The sequence below is a fragment of the Leuresthes tenuis genome, unplaced genomic scaffold (assembly GCF_036924035.1).
Source record: "Leuresthes tenuis unplaced genomic scaffold, fLeuTen1.0.hap1 SCAF_6, whole genome shotgun sequence".
Lineage (NCBI taxonomy): Eukaryota > Metazoa > Chordata > Actinopteri > Atheriniformes > Atherinopsidae > Leuresthes > Leuresthes tenuis.
The window spans coordinates 10,263,228-10,279,521 of record NW_027325360.1 but is presented as its reverse complement, the minus strand read 5'-3'; the positions used below and the strand labels follow the sequence as shown (position 1 = coordinate 10,279,521).

The 16,294-nt window shown below is 39.1% G+C and overlaps 1 protein-coding gene across 1 annotated transcript in view; it reads left to right on the top strand.

The window, feature by feature from the left end:
- The window catches only part of aacs (acetoacetyl-CoA synthetase), a 39,827-nt gene that overhangs the window by 13,470 nt on the left and 10,063 nt on the right, over nucleotides 1-16,294 (top strand). The window contains exons 9-12 of the mRNA XM_072387506.1: nucleotides 350-430; nucleotides 2,718-2,842; nucleotides 12,770-12,834; nucleotides 16,017-16,139. Coding sequence (XP_072243607.1) covers nucleotides 350-430; nucleotides 2,718-2,842; nucleotides 12,770-12,834; nucleotides 16,017-16,139 — 394 coding nt within the window. The remainder of the gene's footprint in view (nucleotides 1-349; nucleotides 431-2,717; nucleotides 2,843-12,769; nucleotides 12,835-16,016; nucleotides 16,140-16,294) is intronic.

Below are 16,294 nucleotides of genomic sequence, written 5' to 3'. Positions count from 1 at the left end.
ACACACACACACACGCGCACATATACACAGGTGAATCACCTGATTCTATGAAAAGAGAGTACACATAAGCTCAGACCTAAAGCGCACTCTCAAACGCACTACAGTCTATAAACTCCTCGTATTAACAACACCCTACCCAGCTATGATGGGTCGGAGACTTTGGAAGAATTTGCACAAACCACAAATTGCCCCATGTTATAAAACAAAGTCTGTGCAGAGCCAAATTTATGTGCTCCATTTTAGTATAAATACATTAACTTGACATAAGTCATAGAACAAATGGGCTCTTAAAAACAGTCTTGCTGAAAGAAAAACTGTGAATAATTTCACCTGTTCCTTTTCTTTGTAGGGAACCCTCATTCAACACTTGAAAGAGCACATTCTCCATGGCAATATGACCGCCAGTGATGTCATCATTTACTACACCACGGTAGGTTCACAACATTTTCACTACGACAGTAACATAATCAACGTACCAACGTTAGTCCACAGCCCTTTCCGCCATTGAAGGTACAGCTTTATTCATGTAGATTTACATAAAAATGTACGTTTTTCCTTGTAACTTCTAATAGCTTCACAAAAAATGTTGATTAATTTCATGAATAATTTGTAAGCTCCTATTTTGCTTATATCACAGGAGCAGTGGTGTGGTCTACTATGAGTAAGACACCGCCATGTAAACGGCACTTTCTGATCACTTTAACCAAAAGAGGAAGTAAGAAATGATTAAATTAAGCTAGGGCTGTAGCAATACACTAATCTCACGATACGATACACGGCATTCAGCCAACGATTCGATACGATGTTATACGATTAAATTCGATATGATTTAATACACATCATTTTCTGGAAGATTATAAAGTGACAGTGTGATTTGACATGAATCGTCGCTGGTGGTCCGTCCTTTGAACCGGAAGGACAACACCGCTAGAGAAACGGAAACAAACAAACATGTCACAAACATGTCGTCAGCGTACTCAGACTCATGTTTATATTGTGAATAATAATCTATTGCTTGCTTTACTTGCTAAATACCACATACACAAATCCAAATTCTCTAATCATAAACCATCTTTTTTCATTTTTGAGAAGGAGCTCAAACAATACATTACAACAATCAGAGAATTCATCGAAACCACTGAGCTATGCACTTTATATAACGTTTTTATGAACTAATTTATCACTGTTTTGTATAATGTGACCTCCCCCCGGCATTGTTTTGTATTATGTTAATGTTCTGTATTTTCATTAATTGTAACATCTGACTTTTCAAAAAAGTTTGCTTAAAAAAATTAATAAATAAAAATAAAAAATCAATACTCGCGGCTGAAAAATCAATACTTTATCGGGAAACAAAATATCGATATATATATATATATATATATATATATATATATATATATATATATATATATCACGATATCGATAAAATCGCTCAACCCTATAAGCTATGTTGTGATAAACTATGTATGTGAGTATACTGATCTTTAGATATTACGCCCTACCACAGTTTTCATGGCGTCTGTTCACACACATTACTGCTTAATGTTGCGTTTCAGTACACTACAATACACAAGGTTCAGTTATTCTAAGTGACTTTGGGCTTCTCACTAGAAGAAACTAGCCTTGCTTTGGACTTACTGTCATAGGTCAGATTGCTTGCTTCTGTCACACGATCTGGCAACATAGAGGGAGGACAAACCAGAATAATGTTCTGATGTTTACGTTTTGAAAGGTGTTGATATAATTGGAGCTTTTGATGGGCGCAAAAATATAATTTGTGTAGGGGGACATGATGTGGGCTTGAGTCATTTATCGAAAAATACTCTGCAAGTCCTCATCGACCCACATTAATAATCATTTTGGTTTATGTCTGGTGACTATGAAGAAACAACAGGTGAACAATGTCCTAAATGCTGCTTTTATGGAAAGATAAAGTAAAGGAATTCTAACCGTTTGTATGAAGGACGCAACAAATTTGCTTCAGGTTGATCACTCATCTTGAAATGGTGATATTCAAAGTATCTTGATATCTTTCAGAGTTCTAACACTTTATGCTCTATCTCCAAATTTACATGAAATATGACAGACTTGCCATGTTTTCTCTGACATTTGAACCCCATTGTGAATTTCTCATGCCTTTTTGGGGCTTGTATGCTCTTTAACTAGAGCGTGACCCTGTCAAACATTGGCAAAGCACAAAAATACTTTCAGAGAACTTTCATTAAACAAGTTGCTACCACATTCATTTAAACTGTTTCGTTAACCTGCAAGTAAACCAGAGTACTTAGTGATTTGGAAATCAATTCATCTGTTGAACTACCCATAACAAGCTCCAGTAATTGAGGCTTATGTATTTTTAAAACTTTCTTTTTCTGCTTTAGCTTAAACCTGATGATTAATCTCCTATCAACTGAGTAATCAGTTCACTGACTAAATGTGTCGCCACAAGTTAGTATAGTATAAGCCTCTGCATTAGCCCTGCAGACACTTTTCATTGAGAGGAATCAATATTCATGCTGTTGGTACCAATGAAGGATGGTCCCAAATCAGTACCTCAGCAGGCTGTCAAATGAGAAACTCAGTCATGTGAATCACAGTCTGGTGGAGTTGTCCATTTTGCTATATTCTCCTTTATCCTTATTGATGACAAAGGAGTGTTTATTCCAAGTAACTAATCACTGTTGTTGTGTTGGTGTGTGTGCGTGTGTTGTTAGACTGGCTGGATGATGTGGAACTGGCTGGTGTCTGCTCTGGCAGTGGGAGCCTCAGTGGTTCTATATGACGGTTCACCACTAATGCCAACACCCAATGTGCTGTGGAACCTGACAGACCAGCTGGGGTGAGTTTGCCATAAACACAATCACGCAAAAATGGTATTGAATTTAAAAAAAAAAAAAATGGATTGTTGTGCTGTTTGTAGATTTTAAATTTTTTTTTTTAAACAAAATTATCTGAGGAAATTGATTCCAAATTCCTCTGATTCTTCAGTAAGGGTTGCAGCATAAGACTGGTCTGAGAAGTGAGGTTTTTACTGTGACTTCACACTAGTTTTTAGGTATGCTCACCTTTGTGATGCTCATTCCCTGCGTGAAACTCCCCTGCATTGCCCGGGGGCTGAGATACAGCAGTTCACGACGTTGGCTTCCTGCCCGGCACTGTTTTGGTTTGCGGTACCGTGTCACGCATCAGCAATCGCAGAACAACACACTTTCACCATAATTATTAAAGTTCTAAGAAAGAAAAATCGAAGAAGAGGACACTTTTGCAGTGACAAATAAAGGTGGGGTGGCAAATTACAGTGGCAGATGTCACAGAGAGACCCTTGACAACTCTGTCGGAGTGAGAGAAATAAAAAAAAATGATAAAATGTCTGTGAGCTAGACTGAGGAGAAGAATAAACATCAGATTGGATTTTACTTCTGGAGAAACCTCAGAGAGAAAGCAGCATGACAGATGGATGAAGTCTTAGCCTTGTTGCGATTGGTAAATAATGACTGGTAAGCTCTCGCATTTCATGTGCTCAGCTCTGTGGGTAAAGTTGACAACATGCGGGTGTATAATCAAGAAAATCCCTCACTCTTACATTGGTTCTCTTGGGGTCTATCAGTTTATAGAAGTGACCCATATACTCAAGACTGTTAGGATATATATAGTGATGCATATAAATGTACTGTATATGGTTTAAGGTTTCAGGAGATTGAGGGGAAAAACCGAGTGGATGAATGCATTCAAACATACAGAAACGGCAGAGACAAAGGGGAGGTTATTGCTTGGAGATTTAGTTTTTAATCAACAGAATTATTCACATGTTTATCTAATTGACAACATGCACACACATGCAAGAGCAGATCTTTGGAATAAAGATTTCTGCTGGTTATAATGAGCCTTTAGAGGGAAAAAAAAGCATCTACTCTTCATGCACTGATTTGTTGATTATTATAAGGGAGAAAAGAAAAGCAGCAAAAAAAAAGGTTGGCTTGTTTCTAAACAGAAGTAGATGCACTGGAACTAGGCTCAGGTTATTTCAGACTTACCGTTACTTGTCATGTTGAGCCAGCAAGTAGCAGCAGCCGTGTCACAGGTTTACAGTATTCATTAATTAAGATTTGGGGAAAAGATTGTAGTCTCGCGTACGTCCAGAAACGCTCAGTCTCAATATACAAAAGACGGCCCACTTTTCATTATCGATTCCCACAAATGAGCTACATTGCTGTCAGTTTGAAAGTTGTGCTTCGCAGAACAGGCCGTTTCAAGTCGGCACGCTCAGCCATCCTGTAAACCTGTTGTTATGGAGATTGATGAACATGTAGATTTGGATGAACACCAAAAACTCAGACAACACCACAAGACAGCCATCTTACCCTCTTATAGGGATAATAGGACAGTGTGGACATCACATATCATGACACTCTAAATGTATCCTAGTTGTAAGAGTAATGATGGGAACAGCGTGAATTTGGTCAATGTTCCAAGTGGATTTGGAGCAGTTTTGGTCCAGCAATACCACAGTTAGCTCTGTTTATGTTCCCTTTACTTTCCATCATTTCTAAAATATTTTGACCTGCTGTAACTTCTCCTCTAATGTAATGCAGGGGATATTTGCAGTAGACTCATCATATTTGTAAATGACCGGATTAACAGTCCCACCATCTCTATCGGCACCATTGACACTATAAGTTAAACACCTAAATGAAGCCTGTGAATGCAGCTCTTTTTTTCCCAATAAAAAGCTGAACCGAAAACATATGATTGTGGTTTGCCAACTCTGTAAGATGCTATAGTTTCAAATTTTTAAGAAGCCTCAAGTCACAATAGCAAAAATATATTTGAAAAAAACAAACAAAAAAATGGGTGTAACAATATCCGGGAATTGATGAAATGATGAGGGGAGAAAATGAAAACTGTAGAAAATTAGCTTAAGATTTGTTCAGGAGTTTTGTTGGTGGAGTGAAGCAAACTGAAAGTATTCCACCATTTGTCTTTTACTGGCCGAGCCTGTGAGTGCTGACAAACAGGGGAGCACTGAACGTATGAAGCGTGTCGACACTCTACGGGAGGTTGACAAGGGCATGGGAATGTTGCTCACTTGCTAATTGTTTTTTTTGTTTTTTTTTTCATGCAGTTTTCACCTCGCCAATTGTTTTCCACTCGAAAAACCTTTGGCTGATGACACAATACCAGTCAAACCTGTCAGCTTAGTGGAGTAGATGGAGTATGCAGGCTTTGAAAGGTTGTAGAGTTTATTGTGTACTCAGGAGATGCCGACTCCTGAAGAATATTAGTTTTTTTTTTTGTTTTTTAAGCTTTATTACAGCTCAATTTTCAGAGCTGTGTGTGACTTAATCATCGGTTTTTGTCAACCAGCATACTTTACTTCCACTTTTAATTCAGACTGTTTCCATAAAAGTGTATGCTGAATATAAAAGAAAGGGAAGATATTTGAGCTTTCTGCTAATAAATTTTCAAATGTAATTTGAAGAATTGGTGGAATTCCACGAGGGTGCTCTGTCAGCTCTTATTCCTTACGCACTGTGTCATACGTGGCTCATGACTGTGAGTCTGTGTCGCTGTACACACTCACTAATCATATACTTATATACTACTATAGCTCATTCCTGTTAGGTTATTTTAAGAAAAGTAACGTGATCAGCAAAAGTAAAACTCTTAAGCACGGTGATGTCTGTGTGACACATCTTCACAGAAGGCATATTGCCTTCAGCAAGAAGAGAAGTAATGGGGAGAAAGTCTGACACACATAGGAAGTTGCAAAAGTGAGGAGACAAATTGCTCCTGTGGAAACATTTAACAAGGACCTGCTTGTAGATCCTAATGCTTGTGTGCTCCAATTTTATCCCACTAATCATGTGACTAATCTTATTTTGAGCTTCAAATCGGGATTTTGTTGACTTGACACTCGACTGCACCATTTCTCTTTTCAAGCTTTTCTGGCAAGTCGACGGTATTGTGTTTGTGTGTTTTTTTGCAACACATGTTGGAGTTGTTTACAGTTTTTATGTTTCAGTGCTTGTGGCCTTTTGAAAATTTTTTTTGGAGAAGTAATGGAAAACTTGAGTGAACAAGGTTTGTGAAGAAATGCTCACACAGCGACATTTAACGAAGGCCTACCGGTTTGACAGGAAGATGGATAGCACCTTAAATTGTGAAATTTTTGAACCAATTAAGTGCTGATATGGCCGCCTCAGACATATTTTTCCGCAGCCAGAGCTACGTAGGAAAAAAAAATAAAAATCCCTCTGGGAAAGACTGCCATAAAAAATTTTTTTACAGCCTTGTCCTCTGAATTGTGGTTGGACTTTTTAATTGGGACTAAATCTGTCAGAGAAAGTATAAAACTTACTGTGAGGCTTTCCCTTTTGCCTTGAATTTCATTGGTTGCTCGTTGCCCGTTCTATTGTCCTGTCCTTTTGAACTATTGACTTTCTCAGTTTTAAATTTCTTTGAATACATTTTTAAAAGATCACACTTACGAAATGGACACTTTTGATCATATTTACTACTGTTTTGCTGCTGTTAGAAAGCAAAGCACATGAATCGTGGTGAAAGTCTGAGAAGATTCAAGCTGATTTTCCTTTGTCACATAAAAACAACAAAAAACAATTTACAGTTGTTTTACAATGGGAGGTTTTACTTTATCAGTAAATATATTAATGCAAATGCCATTGCTATTCACTGGACAGAGATGGCAGTCTTAGTAAAACTCATAACCTCCCAACAATCACAACTTTCCCTTGCGTGTCAGACGTAAAACATTTAATGAAACTATCCAGCAGGACAAAGGTGGAAACAATATCAACTGCATTCATGTGTAGAGCAAGGAAAAGGTTACAACATTTAAATCTGTGATGGTTTTTCATGTGTGAACGGGATATTCAAGCCTCCTTTGTGCTCAGAGAATCGCCTTGTCTCTTCCATCTCTTGTCCACCGTATTTTGCTCTGATATGATGAATGATTGCTTGTTGCGATGACTTCTCCTCTTCTTCGCCATTGACAGGCAAAATTTTCATATATATATATATATATATATTTTTTTTTTTTCCTTTTAGAAAAGAAAGTACTGATATCGCCAGACAAATTTCATCATGCCAGCTCAGTTTTTGAGATATGCGAGCTTAACAAGTTAAAATATCCTGTTTTCCCAACTCCTCATGTCATTAAAACTGGATGCTACATCAAACCTGCGACAAAATTTATTTTTCGCAAATTCAGCAATGTACAGACTGTCAAAGTGTCGCATTCACTGTAAAAGAAAATGCTCATTTTGAGACATAGCAACCTCTACTTAGCCTTTCTTGTTGAACTGCCCTGCCAGCAGGTTTAGTTTCACATTTCTTGGTAAAAGTGTCTGGACGGCAACAACTGCAGTCCAGGGTGGGAGGCTAGGTATCATGCCAACTGTCAAGCACAGTGCTTGCTTTACAGCTTGGACCTGCACACCTTGCAGTCATCGAGTCCACCATGAACTCCTCTGCTTAGTAAAACATTCTGGAGTCAAACGTGAGGCCATTTGCCTGACCGTTAAAGCTTGGCCAAAAATTGGCTCATGAAACAGGACAATGGTCCAAAGCAATGCAGCAAATCAACAACAAATGCAGTGTGTGGTAGTCAGCACCTGTATTTTAATTTGTTCAACTCCGGGTGTTGCTCGATGATATGAGCCCCCTGGCATTTGTGTTATAAAATCAGTCACAACTTGCTCCCTCTTACCTGAAAAACCTATCTTAAAACCAGCGCTGGCAGAATTTTCTGTGGATATTCTTGCTGCTTCATATGAACAAAACTACCAATTCTGAAAGTCGAAGCAGCGACCAGCTTACTTTCTGGTGCTGATTTGTCAATTGATTTGTGTAAATCTCAGGTGTTGCGATTCTTCTGTGAATCGCCACCCCTCCCCTTTTGGAATTTCATATTTGTAGATAGATTTGCAAATCTGACATGCTGTACACCGTCACAGTGTTTTTAGCTCGGGTCTTGTTGCCCTTCACACCTGAGATGAAAGCAGGTGCTCATATTTCCATCTCAGCATCTCGGTGGCATTGAGAACAAATGTGAGTGGTTTAGAAAAGATGCAATAACAAGTGGATCTTCAGCTGCTCCATCACGCCATGCACAGAGACACATTAAGCTAATAATTGTTTGGAGGTGCTTCTCTGTCTGATTGCCTTTGAGCATCTTTTATTGACTTTATGGCTTTCAGTAGCATGTCCCTCTTGATAGCCACACTTACTCATGCTGTCACCCACTCTCACAATCAGAGACTCACAGCTTCTCCTCCTCCCTCCATGCTAAACACCCAATTAGCCACCACACCTGGCCACCTGCCTCCAATCAGAATAGAGTGACTGTTGCCATAGTAGCCAGAAATGAGCAAATCCAGATGCAGATGGGGGAGGTCAGTGATGATGGAGAGTGACTATGTGTGCTGATAACAAATAGGTTTAGAGTTTGCGTGTCATCTGTGGAATCAGATGGTCTTAACAGACATGAGCCACATCTGTGTAAACCCTCCAAAATATTAACAAACACTACACATATACTACCGGTTCTTATTTTAAAAAGGTTGTGTGCAAATAATTCAGTTTTTTCTTTATTCATTTAACATTAAAAATGCTTTCTAATTCCTCAAACTTTACACATTATAAATGACACCTGTAGAATTACTAGATTAAGTTTTTAATATTGAAGGCATAGATTTTAGGCCAAAAGTTGAAGCAGGCCCAGTATAACTCCAGACAGATAGAGGGATTTCATATATATATTAAACTTTATGTTTAGTTGAAGGAAGAAATTATTGGCAGAAATATAATGAAATACACACAACTATGTTTGCATTTTCATTACCCTAGAACTAACAAAAAATTGTCCAAAAAAGATGTTATTTGTTCAATTTAAATATTAAACATGTTGGGGATGTTTTGCAGAGTAGCTCAGTTTAGAAATGTTTGCATGTGGGCTACAGTACTGAGGCCACAGGGGCTCTAAAATCGATCATTTACAGACATGTACAGCTTATTGTATTGCTTATTGTGGGTAATACACATTCATGATTATTTTGAGAAGATTGTTGTATAGTTAGAGCAGCAGTTTAGGCTTGGATATGTCGAGTTAAGGCTGCCCAAAGATTTGACTTTTGTTGAAGAGAGAGATGTCAGTTACAGTGTGTTCTCAACTCACTTTTGGCATAGCTTTATCCTGAGTCCGTTCGTTTATACAACACTTGGATGGACATCCAGCACATAATTATAAAGCACCGCTTCATTCATGTATTGTACGAAATGCATCAGCAGGTGGCTTCCCCCACCCCCAGTGACCTCTATATAGTAAGTTGGTGAGTAAACAATTGAACATCTTGCTAACTTGAACACAGTCATGGCGCTGTAATTGGCTCTGGGGCCACCATAATTGAATGATAGTTGGGGCATTCAGTTGATTGTGTATTTGATTATTTAATTGTAATTTTATTTCAAAATGATTTTTGTTGTTAGTACTCAAACAGTAGTTGACTGTATTTAGCATGTTTTCCCTTCTTAAGCAACAATCCCACACTGTTCGGAAAGACTTTGTACAAACTTTTTGTAAAGCAAAGAAATATGAATTAGTTTTTACTAGATAGAAATTTAAAATGACAAATACTGTGATAGGGTCGAATGGTAGCAGTGGGTGAGGCATGCAGAAGCGACATGGACAAAGAGTGTATGCGTTAGATGTGTGCAGGTAACAGCCACTTCATTCCACCTAACACCTTTCTCCTTGGGATCTTTGCTCTTTCACTGTGTCTGACCCCCACTGCGGTCACCCACCCCATCAGCGGCATCTATTTCCAAGAAGCGAGCAAATTGCATCTTTCATCTCAAACCAATTCCTAGTTGTTTGATCAATCAAGCGTCAGATTCTTTTTTTATTATGTGATTGACTGAAATGGTTATCAAAATGAGAAGAAGCAATTTGATTGATTTGACGTCAACCAGAATAACTTAAAAAGATAGAAAGACACAAATACAGCCTTTCACTGAGAAAGACTTTAAAAGGCCCTTTGTTTTGTTTTAGAATGAAATCTGCAGGGAACACAGGAGTGACATTTTGTCACTTCATTCCTTCCATATGTTGCCCAGCTGTTGGCAGCTGTCAGGGTGACTTCCAGTCACACGGTAGAAACCTTAATTAATTTCCAATGTCTTTGTGAGCAAACATTTTGTTGATATTTTGTCAGACATTTTGTCTTCCTAATCTGACCATTATTGTGTATGAGTCTTTGTGTTTGCCTGGCTGAAAGTCAATTCCCAGTCAGTTTTCTCTTTCTTTCTTTCTTTTTCTTTCTTTCTTTTTTTTTTTTAAATCTCTCCACAAGCGGCTTAACTGAGTAAACAAGCTGTGTTTTAGCATCACCTTGCTTTACATTTACACCGTGATTCACTCTTCTCCACTGGGAGCTTCCAAGTGCAACCAGGCTACTGAGCAGCTCCACTGGAGCAGATGGGATTAAGGGCAATGGCTGCTCAGTACCTTTTGCCATTTTATGCTTTTATTTACATTCAGTTCAGATTCAGTGAAGCAACAAATGGAGCAATGCCACAGTTCAGGCTCCACCAAAGTCATGCTTACTCCAGCAGCTTGTCATCCGCTCTTTCATCTTTGCATCAACATAATTTTTTTGCTTAAACCACTAGTTTGGTTGTAACATTCAACCAGATAGATGCAGATGTATGACTGCCATTACTGCCAAAGCTCTTTCTACCTCAAAACCTCTAAATGTGTCAGAAATATTAAATGAAATAGTGATTTTAAGTGATCTCAAGTGCATGTGTGCATATGTTTTGGGGTAAGTTCAGTTAATCAGCCATGCAATAAAAACTAAACTAAAATAAGCACAAACTGAAATCAACATATCATGTGGTGTCAGACACCAAGGCAAAGAAATTAGTTTTAAGAAGTAATTTAAAAACAGTGGTAAGTCATTCCACATTTTAGGAGCTGCCACAGCAAAAGCGCGGCACCCCCTAAGCTTACATTTTGTTTAAGGCACGCTGAGGATCAGCTGACCAGAGTGAGCGGGAGGGTGTATAATGGTGCAACAGCTCAGAGAGGTAGGAAGGGGCAAGGCCATGGAGGCCAAATAAAAGAACTTTAAAATGAATCCTAAAATGTATGGGAAGCCAGTGGAGTGAAGCTAAAATGGGGGAAATGTGCTCATATTTGCGTGTGCCAGATAAAAGACGTGCTGCAGCATTTTTTTCACTCTTTGTAACTGGGCAATATTGGAACCACTAACCCCCACATAAAGTGCATTAGAGTAATTCAGCCGAGTAGTTATGAAGGCATGGATTACTGTCTCAAAGTGCTTCCTAGGGAGAATTGGCTTTATTTTGGCCAACTGTCTTAATTGATTAAAAACTTGACTTCACAACTGCCCAGTTCTGACTGTCAAATTTAAGATCAGCATCCACTTTAACTCCAAGGTTTGTAATAGCCAACTTCTTATACTGGGTCAAATAACCTATCTCAATAGGGGGAGTTTCAGCTGTGCCACTAAAAACCATGACTTCAGTCTTACTCTTGTAGAACTTTAAAAAATTGAGAGCCATCCATTAAGTCTTTTAGACATTTTAGCAGCGAATTGGCACAGTTTCCATCTTTCTTTTTGAAAGGGATATACATCTGGCTGTCATCAGCATAACAGTGGAAGAACACACCATGTTTCCCCAATATGGAGCCAAGTGGAAGCAGATATAGGGCAAAGAGAAGGGAGCCTAAAACTGAGCCCTGTGGCATCCCACATGATAGAGAGGCAGAGGATGATATGGCCACCCAGGCTATGTATCAGGTTTGATTTTCCAAGTATGATCTGAACCAATCCCTGATGCCCACCCACTGTGCCAAACGAGAGAGTAAAATTTTGTGGTCCATTGTATCAAAAGCAGGAGCAAGGACAAGAACAACACAGTCAGCAGAATCTGCAGCTAGAAATATATCATTGAAAACTTTTAAAAGAGCTGATTCGGTGCTGTGTAAAGTTTTAAAATCAGATTGGAAAACTTCTGAAATATTATGCTCTTCCAGAAAGACCATCAACTGATCATAAACCACCTTCTCAATGATTTTAGAAATGTAGTGTCATTTGAAAATTGATTAATTGCCAGAAAGAGGGAGTAGCTACTTGCTGAATAGGTTAAGCCAGAACCCAAACTTGAAGCCATACTTTTATGATCAGATCTCATTTTGTAGAATTTTTAGAACACAAGAGTTGTGATCGGTTTAAAAACAAAACTCTTTCAAAGTAACTCATGGTCATCACCACCCTGACGAAAAACACAGTTGTGACAAAACCTTTAGACACGGTATGATGCTGAAGAATTGTGCTTAATTTAGATGGAGACACCACAGAATTCACAGTGAAAACCAAGTCGCTTTGGTGGTGTGCAAAATATGATTTCACATCCCCCAAACAATGTCTGCCAATTGCTTAGACCTCCTGCTGTCACAATTCAGAAGACAGCGCATGCATTTAGGTGGATTTTAAACGGTGACGAACACAGTTTGCAACATTGACACAAACTGAGTTTCAGAACTTTTTTTAAGTTCAAAATTATGATAATTGTCTACTTCTTGGAAGCTGAATTATGTGGTTATTTTTCTGATATTAAAAATGCTTCATTGATTTTATAAAAAAAAGAAAGAAAGAAAAATCAACAACGTTAATAACAATTGCCGTTGTTTCCACTTTGTCTGTTTTTATCTTTCTTTCTCCAGCATTACGATCTTTGGTACTGGGGCCAAGTGGTTGTCTGTGCTGCAGGAGAGGAACCTCAAACCCTGTGAGTTGCACTCGCAAACACACCCAGACGTCCAAGGACATCGGGCACTCAATATAACACAGACGTGTACTTTCTGAGAATTAAATCTCGAGCAATAAGACCAAAAATGATGATTTTAACACTATTTCCATTTAACTGTATGAATGAAGACTTTGCCCTGTGTGCCGGCGTTTGAATCAAAAGGACAAAGTGTGGTCCTGATAATTCATATAAGCCTGCTTATTACCTTTTCTGACACAACTCTGCAGCGAGAGAAATCTTTACACTTAATTAGAGGTGTGTCGTTTTAAAGACCTCCTGCTAACCTTCAAAGATTAAGATTCTTTGAAGATTCAAAGAAGTTAAATATGCTGTTATAACCAATATGTATTGCATACATAATCATTTTTGTTTCCCATTGCACTTTTATAATCACTATAAATCTTTATTCATGGATTCAGCGGTGTTTGTCTGCCCATCTCAGATTCTTTTAATTATCTCATCATATTCATAGTGGGGATAATAGGAAGGCGTAAAAATCAAAATTTAGAAAATGAAAAAGGATCTACTCCCTATCTGTCTGCCTCTGCCTCTCCCCAGCTCCTTCATCCGTTTAGCACAGGATGTGTGTGTTTGTGTGCATGCAAGCATGCCTCCACTGGGTCTGGGAGGGTAGGGGGAGCTTCTTCACTGGCTGCCCCAGTGGATGGGCCCTTTTCCCCGAGCTGACATTTGGACTGGACACCTGGAGGCATGGTGGGGGGTAGCAAGAGTTCCCACTGAGTGCGTGTGTGTGTGTATGTATGTGTGTGTATGTTTTTGCAAATATGTGTTTTTGTGGGGTGAGGGTCGGTTACTGAAGGCTTATTAGTTCACAGGGTGTTATTGGCGTGGGGTTTTGGCATATGTGTGTGCGAGTGTGTGTTTGGGGCAGGAAGTGTCAGCTTGCATGCTCTGTCACATCAGGGTGGCAAACGTAATAACACAACATGTTGGGATGCCAGGAGCCACAGCTGCTCACAGGTGCTTGCCCACTTCTTTTGTGCGAGTGCGTGTGTGTGTGTGGATTCTTAATTTGGTTGAAAATTAATGCTGCCTGCAACTGTATCTGTTTCTTGATACAGGAGCCACCGTGATTACTGAAGTGAAGCACTGATCCCAGAATAATGCATAAAATAAGAATAAAATAGATACTCAAAAATGACTCACACTATACATATATAAAGTACTTGATCCTAAGAGATATTTTGATTGTGATGACTCAAGCACATTCAATGCCATGCTGATAGTAAGTACACTATACTCCACAGTTTACAGTACTGTGCAAAAGTCTGAAGGCACTCCTCATGTCTTCTTATATGCCAGGAAAGCAGGGAATAAGCACATATCTCTTTATGTAAATGTTTCATTATATGTCTGTCCTGTTTAAGACTTAAACGAAGGCATGTACTGAGTTACAATTCTAAGAAGTAGGGATGGAGTGATTTTTGATTGGATCATGATTTTTTTTTTTGACGATCTTTAAGGAGATCTTGAATTAATTTAATGCCATAAGGTGTTAAAGGAAAAATGTCTGCGCTTTACTGTGTACTTAAAAATGTTTCTCATGGAGCAACATGTCTGCATACAGAGCCCTTTGAGAAATATTTCCTGCCAGGCGGCTCATATTGCACATCCAGTGTAGCCAGCATTTTATTTTTTTTTTTTGAACTGTCTGAAATGGGACTGACTCCTTCGCCAGATATCTTGCAACAGCTGTTGTACACTGGGCCCACCTTTCGGTGCCATTCTGGTATTTGGTTGATTTTGCAAAAGCTGCCGACATTGTGGGCTGCAAAGATGCATTTGTGCTTAATCCGGCCGCAGCACCTGATCTTGCTGCGGTGGTTGGGGGTATTTTTGCGGCCTCGGAGGGGTGATGAACTGGTATGTGCCCAAATAAATTTGTCGTCTGCTTATCCTTCACATGCACGCATTTTTTGCATACTGTGCAAACAGGTTGCATTAGGTCTTTAGGCTCACCGTTGACATCCGGGAAAAACCTGAAATATGCCCAAATAGCCGATTTAGCAATCCTTTTTCGCACTAAATTACTGTCGGCCAGGTCAACACCAGGCAAGTTGTTTTTTTTGCTTTCTTTTTGTTTGTTTTTGCCGATGTAACTGCGCCAGCCATCTTAGGCGATTGGATCGCCTATCGGCAATCGACAGTGGCCACGATCGAACGATCTGAAGACAGTGCCGATTTCACATCCCTGCTAAGAAGTCAGTACTTGGTATGAGCACCTTTGTTCTTCAACACCATCTTAGACGAGCTTTCTTATCATTTCTGTAAGTAGTCTTCAGGAATAGTTCTCCAGGTTTCTTGAAGGACTTCCCAAAGCTCTTATGTGGATGTTTGCTGCCTTTTGTTCCGTTCTCTGTTAGTGATCCCACACTGCTTCAGTAAAGTTGAGGGGAGGATTCATCCCTCCATAAGACCTGTTGCCACTGATTTTCAGTCCTGTTCTTGTGTCATTTGGCATGCCTCAGGCCTTTCTCCTTGTTTTCCTTCCTTAAGAATGGCTTCATGACAGCCACCCTTCCATGGAGACCATTTCTATGAGTCTTTAGTGAACAGTTGATGGGTCAACTGAAGAACTAGATTCATCTCTTAGGTCTTGTGTTGTTAGGTCATAGCTGGATTGAATTTCTTAAGGATTTTCCTTCAAGATACTGTTCATCTGCTGTAAAGTTTTTTTTCGGCCTTTAGGCAGTTTCCTAATGTTTTTTAAGGACACATTGCACATCGTGCTGAGATGTGCAGATTTTTCAATTAATAGCTCTTTGGGAATCACGTTATTGATTAGAGTAAGAAAAAAACCCCTATTTTATGTCTGTCAAACTGTGTTATCTTTGGCTTTTTTTGGAGATGCAACTGAAGAGATGGGAACAAATCATGTCTCTGTGATTGACTGTGAGAAACTTCCAAAAGATGCAACTAAAGTATAACCATGAAAAACCTTCAGAAAGCCTGGAGAACCTTTGCTCCAGACAAATTTAGACGATTACAAGAAAGTCAGGCTCCATGGAAGCAAAACATAAAGAAGTGAGAGGTGGCTCAAGACTCTTGTACTATGCTGTATGGTTATTTTTTTCTATCCATCTCAGAACCTTTTTTGTTTTATTGTTTTGTAACTTTTACTTTGATTCTTTTTCCCTCAGCGGAAACCCACAACCTCCAGTCTCTCCACACCATCTTGTCCACTGGATCTCCTCTCAAACCTCAGAGCTACGACTACGTCTACCGCTGCATTAAGAGCAACGTGCTGCTGGGTTCCATCTCAGGTGACTGACTCGTGCTCACTCATTTTTGACATTTTCTGTTTAAACATGAAGCCACTTTTGCAGAAATTGTATTTACCACAGTAATGCCAGCACTTTTACGTTGTATATGATTGTTGAGAGCTGAGGCCGAATATGTTCTGCAGATAACCAAATTA